The sequence below is a fragment of the Taudactylus pleione genome, unplaced genomic scaffold, assembly GCF_031769625.1.
Source record: "Taudactylus pleione unplaced genomic scaffold, aTauple2 ptg000093l, whole genome shotgun sequence".
Classification (NCBI taxonomy): domain Eukaryota; kingdom Metazoa; phylum Chordata; class Amphibia; order Anura; family Myobatrachidae; genus Taudactylus; species Taudactylus pleione.
Genome location: NW_028284495.1, coordinates 30,876,396 through 30,899,630, shown reverse-complemented (window position 1 = coordinate 30,899,630; position 23,235 = coordinate 30,876,396). Strand labels below are relative to the sequence as shown.

Here is a 23,235-nt window from a genome sequence, read left to right as displayed (position 1 = left end):
TCCAACATGAAGGAGCTGGAGCAGTTTTGCCTTGAGGAATGGGCAAAAATCCCAGGGGAAAGATGTGGCAAGCTCATAGAGACTTATCAAAAGCAACTTGCAGCTGTAATTGCCGCAAAAGGTGGCTCAACAAAGTACTGACTTTAGGGGGTGAATAGTTATGCACGCTGAAGTTTTGTGTTATGTTGTCCTAAATGTTGTTTGATTCCTCACAATATAAAAAAAAAACAGAACTTCACAGCTGTAGGCATGTTCTGTGAATGAAATGATGCACACCTTCAAACAATCCATTTTAAGTCCAGGTTGTGAGGCAACAAAACATAAAAAATGCCAAGGGGGGTGAATACTTGAGCAAGGCACTATATATATATATATATATATATATATATATATACACACACACACACACCGTATATACTCGAGTGTAAGTCGACCCGAATATAAGCCGAGGTATCTAATTTTACCACAAAAAACTGGGAAAACTTATTGACTCGAGTATAAGCCTAGGGTGGGAAATGCAGCAGCTACTGGTAAAAATAAAGAAATTGCCCCCAGTAGTAGCCCCCCTTGTAGTGCCCCCAGTAGTAATCCCCCCTGGTAGTGCCCCCACTAGTAATATCCCCCCCCTGATAGTGCCCCCAGTAGTAATATCCCCCCTGGTAATGCCCCCAGTAGTAATATCCACCCCTGGTAGTGCCCCCAGTAGTAATATCCCCCCCTGGTAGTGCCCCCAGTAGTAATATCCCCCCCTGGTAGTGCCCCCAGTAGTAATCCCCCCCTGGTACTGCCCCAAGTAGTAGCCCCCCCCAGTAGAGACGTAATAAAAAAACAAACAAAAAAACCCACTTACCTGAAACCCCGCTCCTGGTCCCGACGCTGCTACCGGCTCCTCCGACCGCTTTGCATTATGGGAGAGACGTCATGACATCATGACGTATCTCCCATTACCCACTGCGGGAGCCGGAAGATGGCTCCCGCAGTGGGAGCAGCAGCAGCCGATGAGAGTCTGACAGACTCTCATCAGCTGCTAATTACAACAAACACACAGCTGCCGGCGGTGGCGGCTATGTGTTTGGCACTGTGTAGTGCTGACCGAACTCCGTCCGGTCAGCGCTACACACGCGGCGCAGCTGTGTCACAGAGACACAGTCTGCACCGCGCCCCGCATGGTACGCAGCTGAGTGAGGCGCCCTCCAATATGTGGTGCCCTACTCGGCTGCGTAACGGGAGAACCGGCCCTGGTCACTCGAGTATAAGCCGAGGGGGGTTTTTTCAGCACAAAAAATGTGCTGAAAAACTCAGCTTATACTCGAGTATATACGGTATATATATATATATATTCATATATACATACATACATACACACACACCCATTGACAGGTGCCATTGTAACTTCACCCATGGCTGATGGGTTTGTGTGTATATATATATATATATATATATATATATAAAATGCCCTTATTTTGCGCTATAATGTGAAAAGTTTTGCTGCACCTCAAGTGGAACCCAGCAAATTTAGAGACACAAAAAAATATACTTAGAGGGCGCAATGATACATATTTTTTGACATATCAAACAATTCCAGATATTCAATAATTTGCACTAAGTGCTGGCATAATGTCCTTTTAAAAGTCCTTTTAAATAGATCTCTTCTGTTTGATAAAAGCTCCAAGGGAGTTGATGGTAGATTCCATAGATTCCGAAAATAAATATCTAAAAAAGACCCACTCACCAAAAAAGAACACCCAATAAATGGCCCACTATTAGATGTAGTAGACAATATATTTATTGAAAATTATTTGTCAAATTGACATAAAACGATTTGTACATAATAATTGCTTACACAATCAATTGTCCATTGGTTCTAACAGTGGAAGATGACAATAATTATCCTGCTGTTTCCTGTTATAGGGTCAGATTTGCAATAGGAAGGTGTCTCACTTCTGACCAATGAACTTGGAATCACAACCCAACGCATTTCGTCCACTAGGACTTCATAAAAATTGTATGTGATCCAATAGAAAACTGGCGAAATAATGTCCCTAAAAAGGAACAAAATTGTCTATGATCCAATAAAAAGCTTTCGAATTGTTGTCCCTAAGAAGGACTATTCAACTGAGGACAATTCTCAAGGTGTGATCCCAGAATCAAGCTTGTATGGATCACATACAATTTTGATGTGTATACCCCTGATGAAGTCCTAGCGGACAAAACGCGTGGGTATTTTATAGATGTTAATTTTTGTTTTTTAATTATTTTTAGAATCTATGGAATCTACCATCAACTTCCTTGGAGCTTTTATCAAAGAGAAGAGATCTATTTAAAATGACCTTTAAAACGGACATTATGCCAGCACTTATTGCAAATTATTGAATATCTGGAATTGCTTGATATTGATATGTCAGAAAATATGTATCATTGCGCCCTCTAAGTATATATATATATATATATATATATATAAATAAAAGTAGAAAAAAAGGGGGGGTAGCACTCACCAGTCTTCTTAAAAACATCTCTTTATTGCATCTCAGTAAAAATTTTACATTTCAAAATCAAAATGGATTTTGAAATGTAACATTTTTACTGAGATGCAATAAAGAGATGTTTTTAAGAAGACTGGTGAGTGCTACCCCCCCTTTTTTTCTACTTTTGCATGAAGAGGATTATTGTGATCCCATATGGGTGTGTCACCAGCAATTTATTATTGAAGACGAGAGTGTGGACCTATTTGGACTATATATATTAGGGATGTGCAGGCTCGGATAGGTTCGAGTTTGCACGCTGAGTTCGGATTTTTCCCTCCAAAAAAACGGAACTCAGAACGAGGCAAAACGTCATCTTGCATGGACAAACATCATCATTCCTGGACTTTTGTCCATGCAAGATGACGTTTTGCCTCGTTCCGTTTTTTTGGAGGGAAAAATCCGAACTCAGCGTGCAAGCTCGAACCTATCCGAGCCTGCACATCCCTAATATATAAATATATATATTCTCCACAATGTTGAAACATCATCAGTGAATGTCAGCACTTGCAGAAAGGCGACATGTTCACAATGTCGACATGAAATGTTAACATATTACACGGACCGGCAGCAGAATGTCGTCATGAATTGTTGACTTATTACACGGACCAGCAGCAGAGGGTTGCGGGAGGGGAGGTTAGGGTCATCAAGATGTCACTGCTGCAGCCGCCAGACCCACCAAACCCAGGAAGTCACCACTGGTCCACCAAGAATGTTTTGTCGAAATTCTGATCATGTCAACATTTCATCAGTGTTGACATCATGACTGTCAACATGCTTGGCATGTTGACACTACGACCATGTTGACAAAATGTACCATACAAAGTATACCATACATAATTATATGTATAATATATATATATATATTTATTATCTCTCTCACTATATATATATATATATATATATATCAAACATACATGTATAGATATAATGATAAAACTACAGACTCGCGTAGCCTTATACTAATAATGAAACAAATACAATACTATTTTTTTTATAAGCTAATGGGTCTTTTCTAGTTTTTGGAAATATACACCTCTTCAACTGAGCCCACAGGATTTCTATGGGGTTTAATGTTGGAGACTGAGGTGGCCATCGCAAAGCATAAATTTTGCCACCCTCGCTATGCATGGCTCAATAGATGCCAAATCTAGCTGCTGTAATCAACACTCCCTACTCTACCTCCAAATGCAGATGGGATACTTACTGCCGAGTAATAAGTTACTGTGTTTTGCTATCATATAACAATGAACCCTGCCTACAAATTACTGTAGGTATTGCTTATCTTTAAAGTTTAATATATAATGAAGTGAAAAATGAAGGTGGATGGGGCTCTTTATCACCTTTCATAAAGGTGATAAAGAGGTGCTCGAAGCGTGTCAGTCAGCTGCATGCTGTTGGAGGACCCTACCTGGAAACACCTTAACAGCGAGTCACACAGGGGAAATCTGGAACCCCGTTTGCAAGACCATGCTGTTTTACATCTTCCTTTTGGTACGGGCCCATCCATACGGACTTATTATTCATTCTCATGTTATACGCTTTTATTATTTTCTTTTATGCTTGTTTATTTGATGTTGTGCTCATGATTAGAGCTTATTATCAACATTTTTTACTTTTTGTGGCTTCTAAGCTAATTGAATAAATCACCAAAAGTTTTATTGCACTATTGTGCCCTTTCTATTAAATATATATTTTATATGTATCATGGACGTCAAGTGCTCGCTGAGTTGATAATATTCATCCCTCCTCAGGATTAGAGGCCGGAAGGGAAGTCTTCAGTGTGACAGATACAAGATTATTCCCTGGATGCATAAAGAACTAATCTCATTGTCCACTATTTGATACAAAGTTATTTTCTATTCTATACTTTGGAATGGATTTGTAAATTAAGTTGTAAATTAAAAATCTATCATTATTCACATTACTGTAAAACCAGATTTTCGGCATCCACTATAAGGATGAAGCTTACTGGGAAAGAAGTGTTTTCAGGGGTCGGGTACGGGATCCCGGCTGTCGGCGGTCAGAATACAGAAAGCGGCATCCCGACAGTCAGAATTCCAACATGATTAGGTAAGTAGCCTAACCCATCCCCTAAACCACTTTTCCAGCAGCCTAATCCTAACCCTCCCCCCACAGCCTAACCCAAACCCTACCGCCCAAGAGTCTAACCATAACCCCCCCCGCAGCCTATCCCTCCCCCTAGTGCCTAGACCTAACCCACCCCATAGTGCCTAAACCTAACCCACCCCCTAGTGCCTAAACCTAACCCTCCTTCTAGTGCCCAAACCTAACCCCTAACCCTCCCCCTTACCTTAATACTTACCGTTGGGACGTCAGCAGTCAGGATTCTGGAGCCAGGATTCAGACTGCTGTCGAGATTTCATCGCTGCTATCCTGGCCGCAGGCATTCCTGCTGCCGAGATGCCAACTACATCCCATTTTCAGAAAATCTGCAGCATGGACCAATTTGTCTTGATTTTCTAAAAAAGGATGTTGTCCATTATACACTAAAAAATAGTGAAAGTGCTTTATACACACCTATTTCAGTAGAAATGTTGTCATATTCTCTGGGCAGAGGTGCTCCAAACACCATTCCTCTAAGTTTTTCAATAGAGGGAGCTTTATTCTGCAATCCACCAAACTTTCCATTGCTGCGGATTCTGTCTCCATTTCTAGTTAGTAATGTTGGGCAGTATGACAATTTGACAAGCTGCATGAAGAAAATTAATGGAAAAAAAAAAAAGTTAAGTTAAAAAAACAAATGAAAAAAGAAAAACCGCATAGACCCCTTTATACTTCGCTGTGTCAAGGAAAAGCCTGCCTAAATTGTTTGTGAAAAATTAAATAAAAAAAAGACAAGAGTGATTAGTTGAAAAACAAAAAATCTACTAAATACTGTACCAAACTCTGTCTGTGACCTATACAATGAGAGCTGGACAGTTATATACATATTCACCCCCGTTGACAAGCAGATTTGTAGGATTATAGTAAATGTTGTGGTTTAGTAGCCTTCATAAAGATGATCGCCTATATTTCAGCAGCTGTGGATAATGAACCAACATATGCTGCTCATCTGACAAGATTGCGCTGTTGACAGTATTGAGCGGGCCGTATCTGCCACAGGAGGTAGGAGAACATTTATTTCATACTAGAGCTGCCGGGGGTTCCTCTTTCCTGCAGAGCCCGGTGATTGATTTCACTTGTGCCACGTGTCTTGGCAGAGGGAGCTGGGTGAACCAGCATGTGCTGAGTGAGCTGGGCACATCCAGGAAACACTAACACATGTTCTTCTGCAGGAAAGGTAAAATCTGCTGTGTAAAACCTGAGGTAGATGCTGATAGCAGAGGCCTTTTAGCAGATAAAACTGCTACAAAGAATCAGGGAGTGAATGCAGAGATATATCTAATAGACGGTATAGGGCATATGGCAGATGGATGCTGGCACCTAGCATGAGACATTAGAAAGCTAGAGTAAGCAAGTCACAGCCAGGGAAGTGGAAGTGCCTGGTGTGACAGCTATGGCATGGGGTATGCTTGAGACTTTGGTGATTGAATAATATGAGGTAGTTGTGTATGACAGCCAGGAAAGAGGGTAACATAGATAAGAAGGAGGGTAAGAGAAAAACGGAGGAAGAGAAAAGAAGGAGGGAGAGAAAGAGAAAGTTAGGAGAGACAGAATTAAAACTCAGGATTACAGATGTGTCCTCACTCGTCTTTGCTGCAGTTACACGATTTGAATAGGACTCACCAGGAGACTGTGCTGATTAATGATATGCAACACTTGTATATCTGTGTGTGTGAGTGAGTCTCTGAATCAGCATGCGAAGTGCTACGATCTAGCAGCTTTTTTCCACGATAAGTTCCGTTTACAGACTCAGTCGCACACAGATATATACAAGTGTCGCATATCAAATTAAGCAGCAGTCTCCTGGTGCGTGCTAGTCGCATCTCATTGCGACTTTGTCACATTTTCAGCAAAAAAAAAAAAAAAAAGACACCCAACAGAATTGCACTGGACCTAGCGGCTCACTCACACCAAGCATATCGCACTGTATGACATATTGAGGCTAGATGAGCAAGGACACATCTGTATTACACACCATAGAAGCCCTTTCTCTGATTCCTTTGCAGATAGTGGAGTCGGTGAGGTTGATGATTGAGTGGGGAACCTGGGCACTTTCAAACTTAGCGCTCAAGCTCATTCACCTCAAAACCCTATATGGCCATACTGCAATCAGTTTTTTTTAAATAACGTAGCCCAAAGAAAATACAAAGTAAATGAGGATGAGGAGAGGGACCACTGTCCTGACAAAATAAGTACAATCACATAACACAAACAATAAGGAGCGAAAGGGAAGGCATCCAGTCTCCACCATGGAATTGGAAAAATGGATTTTGCAATCTGACTTTTTCATCCTGGGGGACACAGTGGAGATGCTGTTGATGTCCCATAGCGGTCTGTAAGAGTAGGGATGCTCCTGGGCAGAGCGGACCACCTTCCAACCAAAGCTAGCATCCAATCTGTAATTTGCTAGGCCCAGTTGCCTAGCCACCCATGAACTCCCCACTGACCTAGTGGAATGAGCAGTCAAAACTTTCTTGCACCGGAAAACCTGCATCCACACATGCCTGGTGGATTACCTAATCCACCGAGTAATAGTCTTCTCCCAAAATCATACAAATACAAAAAGACTATCTGTATGACAAATTTCTTTGGGCTCTTACTACATCCATACATCCAAAGGATAACTGAACTCTTCATCCTGAGACTCTTGAAACAAAGCAGGAACTGCAATTTCCCGATTAATGTGGAACCCGAAACCACATTGGGCAGAAGAGCAAAGCTTGACCTTAACACAGCCATATCTCAATTCTAAGTAAAAAAAAAGAGACAGACACAAGAGGGTGCCATACTCTGAAACCCTAGCAAAGGAATGGCCTATAGAAATGCCACTTGCCACGTTAGCAATTTTGGGCTGGCTGGCATTGGTTCAAAAGGAGCACCTTCAAGACCCATGGGACTACCGGGGGGTACAAGCAGTACCCACTGAAAAAACAACTGAACCTCCAGGATCAGAGCCAATCGCTTTTGTAAGAAAACAGAAATGAAACCCGAGCCTTTAAAAAACACAACCTAAAATATTCCTGTAAAAACAGGAATAACCTAGATAATCTAAAGCAGGGGTTCCCAACCACGGTCCTCAAGGCACAGCAACAGTCCAGGTTTTAAGGATAACCATACTTGAGCACAAGTGTTTTAATTAGTACTGCAGTTATTTTGATTTGCCCATCTGTGTTCAAGCATGGATATCACTAAAACCTGGATTGCTAGTGTGCCTTGAGGACCGAGGTTGGGAAACACTGATCTAAAGAATGGAGTTGGAAAGTTCTTCATTTCACACAATGTATGTCGCCCATACCCAATGATAAATCTTGGCTGATATAAATTTTCTAGCTCTTAAACTAGTCTAGAATACATTATCTGCCAGACCCTTGGACTTTAACAATGCAGTTTCAACAGTCATGCCATTAAAGCAAGCAAAGACAATGCAAGGTGCTGAAAGAGACCCTGACCTAACAAGGTCTGGTCTTTGAGGAAAAAGCCACAGAGGCCCTCTAGCAGATCTGAGTACCACACCCTCCTGGGCCAGTCTGGAGCTATTAAGATTATCCTTGCCCTCTCTCTACCTTTTTAGAACCATCAGTAGTAATGCTACTGGAGGGAACAGATAAATAATAGTTCCACAGAACTACCAATGCATCACCAGCATAGCTACTGGGTCCCTGTTTAAGGAACAATAGTTCCTGACCGTGAAGTTCAACCTGGATGCCATCATGTTGATATCCAGCAAACCACGTTTGTCGCACAGCCGTTGAAAAACCTTTGGGTGGAGACACCACTCTCAAAGATAGAAATCCTGCCTGCTTAGATAATCGACCCCCAATTTCCTACTTTCAGGTTGAAAATGGCAGTCAAAGCAAGAATGTGCTTCTTCACCCAACATTGCTTGTATTATACTGGCGCCTCACTGATGGTTGAGATAGGCCACTGCAGTTGCATTTTCCATGTGAACCTTTACCACTCACCCTTCCACTAGAAACTGGGCTGCTCTGCGAGAGTAGAACTGAGTACCAACACATTGACTGGCATAGTTGCCTCCTCTGCTGGCCAACGGTCTTGAAAAGTAGAATGGATAACTACTGCCCCCCAACCTCTTGAGACTCGCATCCATGGAAACTAGGATACAGTCTCATACAGCAAAAGAACAGTCCCTACTGCCATTATGGCTGTCCAGCCACCACAGGAAGAAGTGGTGCAACCTGGGAGACAGGCAGAAAACGTGGGCTGGTAAGCGAATGTCGGACCGGTCCACTTGCGGAGTACTACTAGTTGAAACACCCAGGAGTGATGCAGAGCAAATTGGACTGCCTCGAAAGTCGAAACCATCTTGACCATAACTTTCATGCATGAAAACACTGACATTTGCTTTTTTTCAATAGACACTTCACAACATTCTGTAGAGCCCGAATCTTGTCTTGGGGTAGAAAAACTGTCTGTAGGCTTGTGTCGAACACCATCCCTAAAAAGAGTTTCCTCTAAGAAGAAACCAGATCTGATTTTGTATAGTTTATGATCCAACCATGAGAGACTTTTATATATTATTTGTGGGATATTCCCTGAAAACAAACATTTTCAGGGGGGACACCGGCAAATATCAAGGATCCCCCAGATGTACTATGGAGGGATCACAGCAGATATCTCCAATATCTCCTGTGTTCCTCCATTTCCGACAACAGCTGCAGCTTTCATAGGTTTCTGTGAGGGCTCAAAAACAATCAGATTTGCCAAGCTCCAGATTTTGAAACATATCCAGATAAGATAATGCATCTCCATATGGAGATACCCAATAGTAGCCTATGGGCATGTGCAGTGGCTGCCAGGGACGCGAAACAGCAAGAATTAGGATAGCATTCAGTTTGCTACAGGTTAGTTACATGTTTAGACAGAACAGCAGGAGACTTTTATTAACAAATTGTCCAAGGAAGAGATTACAGTAATCTCCTTGGATCTGAGAACAGCCGCCATCACTTACTGTATGTGAATACCCTTGGGGAAGTGGTAATGCCAAACCGGAGTGCAGAGACTGATGGCTTATCCTGTTAGGTGCATGAAGGTAGGCATCTTCTATGGCTAAAGACACCATAAACTCCCTTTGCTCCATTCCGTGAATGACGGACTTTAAAGATTCTATCTAGATTCAAGATACCCAAATATGCAGATTCAAAGATTTTAGAATGACTTGCAGGAGCTTTCTAGTCTCTGGATCAAAAAACGAATTGAACATTTTTCTTTGGTATTTGGGAATAGGTACAATAATGCCTGCTGCAAGAAAGATTACAATTCTCCAAAGCCAGACATTTTTTTTCAAATCCTTCAGAATACATATGGAAAAAAACAGCTTGGGGAGGGACCTGCGAGGTCTGTCATATAACCCGGGTCACTACCCCCCTTACCCAAACATCTGAGGTGATCCCTAAGCACCCTTCCTGAAATAACAGCACACAGTTCCCCACCACAGGCTCACCTTGGACGGGTTCCTCCCTATCATGCTTGACGTTTGTTAGACAGCTTTGGAATTGGCCATCCAGGAATGCTTACCCTTTCCACGGCCCAATGTTCTGTATGGGTTTGACCGCCTGCAACAACCTATCCTCTGATTTTTCTCTGAAAACAAAAGGACCAAGCTGGATGAAAGATCTGGCCCTTAGATTATGGAGCGGACGAGGACAAAAAAAGAACTTCTCCCTCCAGTGACCACAGAAATAATTTTAGCCAACTCTACCCAAGAGTCAACTTCATTCCCCCATATGTCATGTATATATATATATAATATTGGAGATACAGATCTCTTAATTATAAGCTCTTGTAGAGTGAGGGGTGTTACCAATGACAGTTATATACACAAAATGATCACATTCCCTATGAAGGGAAGAGCTTCAAGTGCTTTTTTTGAATCCTCATCTGCCTGCCAATTCCTGAGCCACATGCAGCCACTGCCACAACAGAGACACAAGCGTCCACCTTACCAGTGCTAATTGATGTCTCAACCAGATAGGTGGAAGCATATTCAGACTGGATGCTTTCCTCCAACTGGACAGCCCAGCATTCAACTATTTTTAACATACAATCAATCTTCCTCTCCAAGCCATCCTTCAAAGAGGCTACATTTGGCACCAGGATAGTAGAAGTCCATGCCACATCTCCTCTTTAGATTCTCACTTAATTCTATTTGCGCCAGGAAGAGAGTACAAAACCTGAAATCTCTGAGTAAGATTAAATCCCCTGTCTGGCTGAGCCAGACAAGGGATTTAATTAATTCAACAGGGAAACCCATGGCCATCTCTATTTAAACAGAATCGAATCCTGAACGTCAGAATCATCGAGAATCTGAAACACCGGTCTTTCAGCCCTAATTAAGGCTTCCACTCCCTGAAACTTACCAAGAAAATCTTCTGCCACTGAAGACCGATTCTGATCCGAATCTTTCCAGTCCTCTAAATACTCATCAAAGGAAACCTCTGACTTGAGAGAAGCTGACAACAGTCTCTTCTGATACCTGGAGGAAGATACTGTGCCAAAATACCTCTCTAAAGAGAATCACACTTGCACCAACCACTGTAACTAAGCGTAATAACCCTTGTGCCCACTGTCCGCATTGGATTTATCCCCCCACCCCCAAGGGGAATCATATGTCTTACCAAGGCTAGGCCCAGGGCAAGTAACAGGAGTTTCCTTGCTAGCCAGCTGCTTTGACAACTCCGTCACTACTAGACTGAGTGATTGCACCCATGCTGGTTCAACAGGAGAATAGGGGATGTAGGAGCTTGGACTTCTGCCTCACAAGTTGCACAAGCAGCACCTGGCTCAGACTTGGCTGTTGGAAACATAGCCTGGCATTTAGCGTAGGCAACATTTTGGCTACCACCTTATCTGGGTTAGCCTTAGGAAGTTGGAAGCATTCCCCTTCTTAGACATAATAGCAATAGTATGGGACAAGAGATCCACACACAGAAAATAACTAAATTATTCAATAACCAACCCTTCCTCTCCAGACACAGAAAAAAAGGAAAAGAAGAATACATTATTTCACTAAGCCAACAGGGTTTGCAGAGGATTCACCAGCAGCAGGTACCTCACCAATAGCCAGAGCCAAAAGCCAGGAACGGTGTCAGGAGACACAACTTGGCAAGATATCACTTAGTATCCAAGCCAAAGGAAGAGGAGGAGTCTATCGGAAACTCCTACCGCTGGGTCCAGTAGAAGGAGGGCAATGTCGACAGACCAGTACCCTATACAGCCTCCCCCTTTCCTAGTGAAGGAAACCCGCGAGAAGCAAAAACCTGATCCCCTCCCCACGGACCCAGATTCAACGCTAATCGAGTCCCCAGAGGAGGAAGGCAGACCGCTAAATAGACTTCCTGCATGAAACAGCATGGAGACCTTACCTGTGTGCTGTGGCCTATAGAGACACGGTCAGGTGCCAGGCAGCAGGAAGTCGTGATTGCCCAATGGCACTAGACACTCTGGAGGATCGGGAACACAGACCTCAGCGGAGGTAGCTGCAATCGTCTCCCGGATATAATCTATTGTTGGAATCAGGCAGTCTGTGGCCCGCTCCAAGTGTCTCTGGCGGCTGCGTGAGATACCAAAATAAAAAGGACTTTTTCAATTTAGCATAAAAAAAAACTTATACCAGCAGCAGCTGGGATCCGACCGCCTACTTTGTCGGGCACTCAAAAAAGTTTCAAAGAACCGAGGCTCCTCACTCATTAATCCCAGCGTCTCCAGGAAGGAGAAAAAGGGGGAGAGAGATAGGGAGAAGAGTGGGAGAGTGACAGAGGAAAAATAAATCCCATGCATAACAGTTACACGTATCCACGCAGATCTCATTTTTATGAATATTTCAAGTTCGCAACCCTGCGGATGATGGGTCCAAAATGCAAATGATGTCATAATGCTCAGTGCCCAGTTTTCTTTGCTGCAGATATAAAGTATAGTCAGCTCCAAAGAGGCCACAAGAAAACAGTATTTTGGTCAGTTGTAAAGTTTTTTCTTGTAAAGTCTTGAAAATAAATTAAATGCTCCCCCCATTGCCCTCAAAGTTGAAAAGCTGACCGAAAAGTATGATGATTATTATTTAAAGACAAGAATATTGTTGAACATTATTTGGACTGTAAAGGTCTGTAAATCGTGCACTAATAATCAAAGTGATTTGTTTTTAGTGAACGTAAAATAAATTTTTCGCTGCATTTTCACCGGTATGCGTTTGGCATCTTGGCAGTCTGGATGCCGACTCTCCTATTAGAAGCCCGACCACCGTCATCCTGACCGCTGGGATACCGAAGGTAAGTATCGGGGTGTTAGGTTTAGGGTGTGGGGTTAGGCACTAGGGGGATGCAGTGGCGTCACTAGAGGGATGCGGGGGGTGCGGTCCGCACCGGGTGACACCTCCCGGGGGGGTGACACCATAATAGAAGAGCTGCTCTGCTATTTAGGTGTCACCCCCTTGGATGGTGTCACTGAGCAGCACTGATTGGGAGAGGCAGGCTTTATGCAACTGTGAGAGAGAGACGGACACATCTCTCTCCGGTTACCCGTGACATCAGGGCGAAAGCCTCTCCTCATTGGCTCCCTGTAGCTTAGTGACCCTTCCTCCATCTCACATCACTGCCGTGCCCCTCCACCAGCCAGCGTAGACATCACTGCTGGAGCTGGCAGTGCGCAGCATGTGTATGTCTCACTTCCTCCCACGCAAGAACAGGCCAGTGGTGAAATGGCACCGTCTATCCCGCAATGACGAGAGAGCAGGGCTCAGTACGCGATCTGCGCAATCAGGATCTTGCTGTCCCTACACCTATGTGGAGAGAGAAGGAAGGGACTCCGGACACCAGGCTATGTGCGACTCCAACCAGTGTGTTCGCTGCCCCACAGTCCTTCAGGTATCAGTCAGGGGTCTCCATACAGTGGCTGTAGATGTGCAGTGGGGCTATGTGTTGTGGGCACACAAGGGTGAGATGTGTGAGTCATTCATTATCCCTGTCACAGTGACAATGATGCCATCTCCTGGGTATGTGCCATTAATGGGTTCACCAGTGGGCGTATCCGCCTGGCACATACAGCTGTATGTCCTGTAACAGTGCCCGGCGGTATACAAGCACAGGGATTTCTTTATTGTATGAGGGCAGACACTGAAGCTGTACACACAAATATCACTATGAGGTGTCAGCACTGGAGCAGGGCCTGTTGTCAGTGCTGAGTGACACTGCGATTGCTGTCCAGTCAGCATAATACACCAGGGGGCATTGCCTCATGGACACAAGACCATGCCCACTTTTGTTCACAGTGCCGCACTGGGTGACACCAACCCCAGTGACGCCACTGGGGGGGATGGTTAGGGTTAGGCACTGGGGAGGGCGAGGTTAGTTTCAGGCACCCTGAGGTGGGGGGGGAGGGGGGGAGGTTAGGGTTAGGCACCAAAGAGGGGGTTTATTGTGGGAAGGGTTAGCATACCGACCAAGTGTCGGTATGTTAACCCTTCAAGACGCCGGCGTCAGGATTCTAACAACCAGGATCCCGAGCGCCGGCATCTCATACCGATTCAGTTTCACTTGGGTGGCACAATTAAGCAATCATATTATTGTTAGGTCTACTTATGTTGTGAAATTATTGCTTGTAACCTGCTGCAACTGATGTTCGTACCTCCTTTCTGTATGCATTAGCTGCATCTAGATTATCCAGAAGGATTGTATCTCCTAAAAGCATCCCGAAAACTGTAAAAAAATAAAAAACAAAATTGTATGTCAATTGGAAACTGTATAATTCTAATTGTATGTCATACAACGGGGATTTTTAACATAAAAAGGTGGTAAGCAAAGTAAGGAAAAACAAGAGATATGGTAAGAACTTACCTTTGTTATCTCTGTTTCTACGAAGTCCATAGGGTCCACAGGGTGACCTTGGGGTATAGCTGGATCCTGGATCCTCGGGCACCACAGAGTTAAAGCTTTTAGCTGCTCCCAGGATGCACTTGGGTCCAACCTCCCCTATACACCGCCCCCGAGCCACAGGCACCTCAGTTGGTAAGCAGCCCAGGCCGGAGGAGGAGACGAAACAGAGAGAAGGAAGACTGGAACACACAAGAACCATACTCACAGAAATGGGAGACGGAAAACCGGTGACCAGTCACAGAGCCCATATGAAGCCAGGTGCGTCAGGGCGGGTGCCCTGTGGACCCTATGGACTTCGTAGAAACAGAGATAACAAAGGTAAGTTCTTACCATATCTCTTGTTTTCTACTTCAGGGTCCATAGGGGTCCACAGGGTGACCTTGGGGATGTCCCAAAGCAGTCCAACTAAGGGCGGGGACGCTCCTGTGCTGATAGGAGAACCCGGCGCCCAAAGGATGCATCCTGAGAGGCAAAGGTGTCAAACGCATAGAACCTCAAAAAGGTCTGAATGGAAGACCAGGTGGCCGCCTTACAGAGCTGAACAGCAGAGGCGCCACGGCTAGCAGCCCAAGAAGGGCCCACGGACCGAGTGGAATGAGCCTTAACCGAGGCTGGAACAGGTAAACCCTCCTGCATATAAGCCTCAATAATAACAGAACGAAGCCAACGGGCTAGAGTCTGTTTGTTGGCAGGCCAACCCCTCTTGTGAAAACCAAAGAGGATAAACAAAGAATCCGACTTCCTCACAGAACTAGTCCGGTCCACATAAACCTGGAGTGCCCTTACAACGTCTAAGGAAGTCTCCCCAGCCGAAAGATCAGGTGACTGAAAGGCTGGTACAACAATTTCCTGATTAATGTGGAACCTGGAAACCACCTTAGGCAGGAAATCAGGACGAGTGCGAAGCACCGCTCTGTCCTGATGAAAAATCAGAAAAGGGGGACGACAAGAAAGCGCCCCCAAATCTGAAACCCTCCTGGCAGAAGCAATTGCCAAGAGGAAAACAGTTTTAAAAGTTAGCCACTTGAGCTCCACTGACTCCAAGGGCTCAAAAGGAGGACCCTGTAAGGCCCTAAGAACCACCGCCAAATCCCACGGGGCCACAGGTGGCACAAAGGGAGGCTGGATTCTCAAAACACCCTGGAAAAAGGTGTGTACGTCCGGCATAGCAGCGATCCTGCGCTGGAACCACACCGACAGACCAGACACGTGTACCTTCAGTGAAGAAAGACGTAATCCTAAATCCAAACCGGACTGAAGGAAAGCCAGAATACGCGAAACTCGGAACACCTGGGGATCATAGTTTCTGGCCTCGCACCACTGAAAGTAAGTGTGCCACACTCTGTGATAGATCCTCGCGGAAGCAGGCTTGCGCGCCCTCAGCATGGTGGTAATTACGGAGCTAGAAAAGCCCCGAGACCTCAGGACGGCTGTCTCAAGAGCCACGCCGTCAAAGATAGTCGACCCAGATCCGAGTGAAGACAGGGCCCCTGAGACAACAGGTCCCGCCGTTGAGGTAGGAGGTACGGAGCGTCGATGGACAGGCTCCGCAGATCGGAGTACCACGGCCTTCTGGGCCACGCTGGGGCCACCAGGATCAGTGTGCCTCCGTCCTGTTTGAACTTGCGCAGGACCCGAGGCAGCAGAGATATCGGAGGGAACAAGTAAGCCAGTTGAAACAGCCATTTCACCGACAGCGCGTCTATCAGACTTGCGCCTGCGTCCCTTGTCCTTGACCCGTACACAGGCAGCTTGTGATTGTAACGGGACGCCATCAGGTCCAGTTCTGGCAGCCCCCACTTGTCCACGAGTAGTTGGAATACCTCTGGATGAAGCGACCATTCCCCGGGATGCACATCGTAACGGCTGAGGAAGTCTGCCTCCCAATTGAGGACTCCTGGGATGAAAACTGCCGAGAGAGCTGGAAGATAGCGCTCCGCCCAAGCCAGGACGCGGGACACCTCCGACATCGCAGCTCGACTGCGAGTCCCTCCCTGGTGATTGATGTACGCCACCGTGGTGGCGTTGTCTGACTGCACCTGAACGGCCCTTCCGTGAAGAGCGGTGCCGGACGACTGCAGGGCTCTGTATACTGCCCGCAGTTCCAGGATGTTGATGGGAAGAATCGCTTCCTCCGCCGACCAACGACCCTGAAGTGACAAGGAGCCTGTCACCGCCCCCCAACCCCGGAGACTGGCATCTGTCGTGAGCAGAACCCATTCCGGGATCCAAAAGGGGCGCCCCTCCAGGAGATGCGCTGTCTGCAGCCACCAGGCTAGGGACAGACGCACCTCCGAGGACAACACCAGCATCTGAGAGCGGATCCTGTGTGGCAATCCGTTCCATTCTGAAAGAATCAGCCCCTGCAGGGGCCTGGAATGGAACTGGGCAAACTCCACCATGTCGAATGCCGACACCATGGACCCCAAAACTCTCATCGCTGAGTGCACCGACACTCTGCCACTGCTCAGACAACTGTGAATCTGCAGCTGTAAGGAGGAGACCTTCTCTGGAGTCAGAAAAATCCGTTGCTGACGAGAGTCCAGCAGGGCCCCCAAATGAACCATCCGTTGTGATGGGATGAGGGAGGATTTCTTCTAGTTGATCAACCAGCCGTGCGCCTGTAGACAAGCGACCGTCAGGTGGAGATGCTGGATCAGTACCTCCGGGGAGCTTGCCAGCAAGAGGAGGTCGTCTAGATACGGTAGCAACCGTATCCCCTGGCTCCGAAGGTGAGCCGCCATGACCGCCATCACCTTGGTAAATACCCTTGGTGCCGTGGAGAGACCAAAGGGTAGAGCCCTGAATTGGTAGTGGTTGTGGAGAATAGCAAACCGCAGAAACCGTTGGTGCGATGTTGCTATAGGCACATGGAGGTAGGCGTCCTGGATATCCAGGGAGACCATATAATCCCCCGGTTCCATCGCCAGTATGATGGAACGCAAAGTTTCCATCCTGAATTTGGGAACCCTGAGAAACCTGTTCAGGGACTTCAAATTGAGGATGGGGCGATGAGAGCCATTGGGTTTCTGCACCAGAAACAGCGTAGAGTAATACCCCATCCCACGTTGAGACTGTGGTACGGGTATAATGACCCCCGCCGTCAGCAAGGCCTCTATGGCTTCCTGAACCTGCAAGGCCTTGGTTTTGTCCTGAGAAGGACTTGTGCAAAAAAACTGGCAAGGCGGCCTGTGCCGAAAAGACAGGGCGTACCCCTGGGAGACCACTTCTCGCACCCAGGCATCCGTGGTGGTATTGTGCCAGCACTGGGCGAATTGAAGAAGTCGGCCTCCCACTCTGGGGTCCCCCAGAGGGAGGCCCGTCCCATCACGCAGAAGGCTTATCTTCTGGCTTGGAAGAAGGGCGCCTAGCACTCCAGGCTTGCTTCTTTGGCTTTGAGGCGGTCTTGGGTGCGGACTGCCTCGGGAAGGACTGACCCTTTGCCTTGCCCTGAACCCGAAAGGAACGAAACGCCGAGCTCCGGACCTTAGCAGGTGTAGTAGCTGAAGGCAGGAAAGGCTGACCTGGATTTTGCCAGGGTATCTACTATTTTGTCCAGGTCCGGACCAAATAGTAATTCCCCATTAAAAGGTAAGGCCTCCAAGCCTTTCTTTGAATCCGCGTCTGCTCTCCAAGACCGCAACCACAAGGATCTACGAGCAGACACTGCTGCCGCCGAAACCCTAGAGGTCAACAGGCTAGCATCCAAAGATGCTTCTCCAATGTAGGAGGCGGCATCTCTCATCTGTCCTAACAACGCCCTCTGGACGTCCGGAGATTCATCCGTAAACGTGTCCTCCAAGGCGTTGGCCCACCCCTCAATGGCCTTGGCCACCCAGGAGATGGCCATGGACGGCCGGGCTACAGCCCCTGAGAGAGAATAAATAGACTTTAGACAAGTCTCCACCTTCCTGTCCGTAGGATCCTTCACCGAGGATATAGACGGCAATGGCAAAGTAGCACTCCTGATGAGGCGTGTTACATGGGAATCGACTGTAGGCGGAGTTTCCCATTTCTTACAATGCGCTTCCGGGAATGGATAATTGGACGCCAAGCATTTCTGTGGCAGGAAACGCTTACTGGGCGTCTGCCAGGCCACCGCCATGTGATCAGTCAACTGATCAGACAAGGGGAACGCTGTAGAAGTAACCTTAGCCTATTTAAAACTAGGATACCTTGACTTGGGAGCGGGTGCCTCATCCTCAATCAGAAGAATAGCCCGCACCGCCTTAACCAGAGCCCGCACATTGATGGAAGACTTAGTGTCTACCTCCTGGACTGAGGCATCTGAGGCTGAGTCATCCTGTACCTCACCATCATCCGAGAACCCCTCAGAATCCGAAAGATGCGCAGCCTGTGCCATGACTGAGCGTTTAGACACCCTGGAGGGCACGTCACTGCGCAACATCGACTGAAAAGCCGAAGATGCTGCCGCCAAATCTTGGACAGTGTGGGAAAGCGCATCCACCCAGGGTGGAGGAGCTGTCACAGGAGCCTGAAACGGCACCACAGCCGGCTGTGCCACAGGGGTGGACTGAATATACATTGGCAACCCCGCATAGGGACCAACAGGCTGAGACCCCGGGGGAGTCTGCAATAATTGTGGGACACCCGGGGAATGGGGGATGGCAGGCTGGGGCAACGCCCTAGTAGGGGCGGCAGTCGGGACCGACAGACGGTCCGCGATGGACACCAGCACCTGGGAAAACATCGCCCATGGTGGCTCCTGCGAAATGGGAGGTTTAGACGTACCAGGGACCGCCTGGCACCGTCCGCACAGGCCGTCCTGTGACAAATCCTCCCTATCCACTCCTGCAGAACAGCGCCTGCAGGAGAACAATACCGGAGCCCCGGAGTGCTCAATCTCCTCCTCAGACATGACTTAGGAAGAAAACGTGCGCACTCACCAGTGTGCTGAACAACAGCCCACAATATGGCACCGTGTAGCACACAACTGTATGTGACGGACCTCACAAATACGTGATCTATATAGGTGAGGTCAGTAGAAACACCCTTCCCCCGCACACCTGTAGGGCTTGTAGGAGAAGGAAAGGGATAGGTACAGGCTGACAGTAAGTAGAAAAAAGACACAGACAGGCAGCACTAGCAAAAGTCACATACCATGCAGGAAGATATACTCACTGCACCTTTCCACTACAATCAACCTCCCAGATTCAGTGTCTGGGAGGGCTATAGCGCTGTGTACACTGTCCTTCTGCAGGGGAGAGGTACACAGGGGGACCGGTCCGCGTGCTCCCTGAGAGTATCCACGCTGCCACAGAGAAAATGGCCGCTGGAGACCTCAGAGGAGGAGTGGCCGAGTATCTGCAGCTCAGCGACGCCAGACTCCGAGCTGAAAGGCGCGCTGAGCTGAGGGGAGGAGCCGCTAGACAGGGAAGGCTTCCTCCCCTGGCTAGCATATTAACCCCCGGGTTGCCGGCATCCCGCTTGCCGCGATATTAACCCTGGTGGTCTAGTGGTCTGGCGGGGTATGCCTCCGCTGGAGGGGGGGCCCGCCGCCACCGCTAGCGCCCCCGGTCTGTCCCCTAGACCGGGGGCATGGGACTGCATTTAAAAGGAACCCGCGCACCGCCGCTAATCAGCGGTGCGCGGCTTACCTGATCTCCCCGGCGTCTTCCGGCAGCAGTCCCGGGGGAAGCCAGAGTCCGGCTAGTACAGACTCTGGCTTCCCCCGCCGCGATCCCCAGTTCAGTGCTGGCGTCGCGGCGCCAGCAGGGAGAAGGAGCGGCAGCGTGGGCGTCTGTACAGACAGCCCAGCGCTGCTGCTCTAGAGAATAAACTAATAGTAAAAAATAAATAAATTTAACTAAGTGAAATAAAAAATTAAAAGCTTTAGGGGGCTGCTCCTGCAGCCCACCCCGCAGGGTGACCTGACTCCGGCCGGGCACCATCTAAAACTGAGGTGCCTGTGGCTCGGGGGCGGGGTATAGGGGAGGTTGGACCCAAGTGCATCCTGGGAGCAGCTAAAAGCTTTAACTCCGTGGTGCCCGAGGATCCAGGATCCAGCTATACCCCAAGGTCACCCTGTGGACCCCTATGGACCCTGAAGTAGAAATGTAATACAGTATCTTCAAAGTGAATAGCGAACTTCAATTATAATGTAAAAGGGCAAATAAAGAATATAATCTACAACTGGAATACAAATATTCAGTATATGTAATTGTTTTTGTCTGATCAGATACCATCTTGGTGTACAGTTGTATGCAGGTGATGGAATTTAACAGCAAGGGCTTCCTCACACCAGAATATTTGATCTGTTTAATGTCCAAGCCACTAGGATAATAAGTTTGATGTTGAGGTTTTGGTAGGATGTGTGTTTCAAGTAAATAGATTATGGTAAAACAGATTAATTGTGCATATACTTGGTGAAATATATATTTGGTTTTCTCCGCAAAAAAAAAAAAAAAAAAAAGATTATGTTTTTAAAACATGGTCAATGTCAAAAACTATGTTTTCTTTCTACTGTAAGTTTTTATTTTATTTACTCATTGTGTGGACACCTGGTGGGTAATACATAAGTCTTTTGATATAAAGCACAATATGCTAATCAAGTAAATTTCTCACAATGGGACTTCCGGTGGGCGGGGCACCTGGTGTGGCCGCTTTTTATATGAGCTCCCGACCACGCTGCATAAAATTGAGATCTAACAGCTGATTTACCCAAGGATTATCTCATTACAACAACCCATACCTATCTTTACACTTGGCTGCAATTATAATCCGGGTCCCGAGTCTGGAGCCGTTCTTATTGCACCGGAGTCCAGCCTGAAGATTTCCAGGCGTGTCTGACCGCCCGTAGCCATCTTGGGGCGCGAACATCGGGGAGTACTTGTAGATCTCTCCCACTACAATGCTCTTTCCCTCGCAGTAATATACACTGCTCAGACTTGCTCTTATTTTGAAACCCTGCTGCCTGCAGTCATATTCCTATATTGCATTTGTGTTACTGGATTTTTCTGCCTGAACGTGGTCTGCTGGGTACGATTGTGATACCTTTCACATTTCTGTACTAGTCACTAATGGCAACCCAAATTCTATTAAAAACGGATACTGAGTTTGATAATCGCTTGGCGTAGGAACTGGGTGACCTGTTATTATACTACTTGGATGATCGTCTTCACTACCTGTTGTCTCGTTTGGACACCTTCATGGATTTGATTGCTCCTCCAACCCAGGCTGCAGAAATACCTGTGACTGTGAACTTGTTACCTTCTGAAATGCCTAAACATACGGCTTTATCTCCCCAGCGAGTGGAAGGTGTGAATCCCCCTACGTTTAATCTCCTTTCATTCCAGGAGGATTTGTGCCTTGATATCTGGATGGAATATGTGTCACCTCCTAGACAACTGAATAATATTGTGTCTGTTTTTTATTCATTACCGGCTGCACATTACATTGTGGGGATGCCTTTAGTGCGGGCTTTACAATGGCTGCCTAGGAGGTTACTACTTAAAATGTGTCTGTTAGATTTTGCTCTCTGTAGTTCTCAGTCTACCCAAAAAGAATTTACTTCATAGTTATTGTTTATATGGCAAATTACTTTGCCTGCCTGCCTGCTGATAGAGCCAAAAGCACTCCAGGGCTTGCAGCAGACGAGACCCTACCACAAGGGTCTCGTCGCAAGCCCGATGGTCACGATGGTCTTGACCATCGCGACCATCATTTTGGCCGCTCGCTATAGCTGTGAGTGGTCACCCACAGCTATGCGAGCGGCCAGGAGGCCGCTCCAAAAAGTAAGAGGGACGGCCCTGATTCAGAGCGAGCACTGTCAGAGCGTCCAGCTCTGAATCAGGGCCATAGTCCACACCTTATAGATCATTGAATAATAATCTACAGTTTACCCTTCTTTAAAATTCATAGACGGGATTTCTTCTTTATTATATAGCACCTTCAATTTTATTTAATATCTGTTAGCCCCTATTGGTGCATAGTTTAAAGCCTATAGACAATTTGATAAGAGTTTGAAGTTTATTTTTTGACCATGGGCTGTGGCTCATGCTTCCCCTTTTACGGTCGGGAAATTTAGAAAAATTAGAGTTTGAGGCATTGCATTGTTAAACTAAGTTTCTATTGAACATATGTTCTTTATATGTTTTTCATATGAAAATCTGTTTCTCTGCTCATATGATGTGCCCATCATGATTTGTTTGTTGGTTTCAACTAGAAGTTGCACTATAATGTCAATTGTACACTTTTTTTATTTTATTTTACTTGCAAATGCTTCAATAAAAAAAAAAATAATAACATTTCTCAGAATGTGGTGCATCACTTTAATTGCTATTTTGGGGGTTAAAAGCGTGGAAAAGTGGCACATAGAAACCAACTCCTACCGGAATCGGTATGTAATACCGCCAGCCGCATAGCCGGCAATTCGAAACCTGGCAGCGCCAGGCCGACAGAGTAATAGATCCCGGCAGTGGGAGCCCAACAGCGCTGGGAATCCCGATTGTCCCCAGGTAAGTACTAACTAACCTAACCTACCCCCCTAACCCTCCCTTAGGGGTGCCTAACACTAACCTCCCCCCTCTAAGTGCCTAACCCTAATCCCCCCTCTAAGTGCCTAAACCTAACTCTCCCCTTCCCCGCTGCCTAAACCTAAGTCCCCCGGGGGGGGGTGCTTAACCCTAACCTCCCCCCGGGGGTGCCTAACCCTAACCTTCCCTCCCCCTAGCCTAACCCTA

The 23,235-nt window shown here is 46.7% G+C and overlaps 1 protein-coding gene across 2 annotated transcripts in view; it reads right to left on the bottom strand.

The window, feature by feature from the left end:
* SMCHD1 (structural maintenance of chromosomes flexible hinge domain containing 1) overlaps positions 1 to 23,235 on the bottom strand; it is a 397,862-nt gene that overhangs the window by 29,622 nt on the left and 345,005 nt on the right. For both annotated transcript variants that reach the window (XM_088469636.1, XM_088469637.1), the window contains exons 44-45: positions 14,286 to 14,356; positions 5,064 to 5,235 (exon numbers count right to left, since the gene is read on the bottom strand). In XM_088469636.1, the coding sequence (XP_088325762.1) occupies positions 5,064 to 5,235; positions 14,286 to 14,356 (243 nt within the window). The remainder of the gene's footprint in view (positions 1 to 5,063; positions 5,236 to 14,285; positions 14,357 to 23,235) is intronic.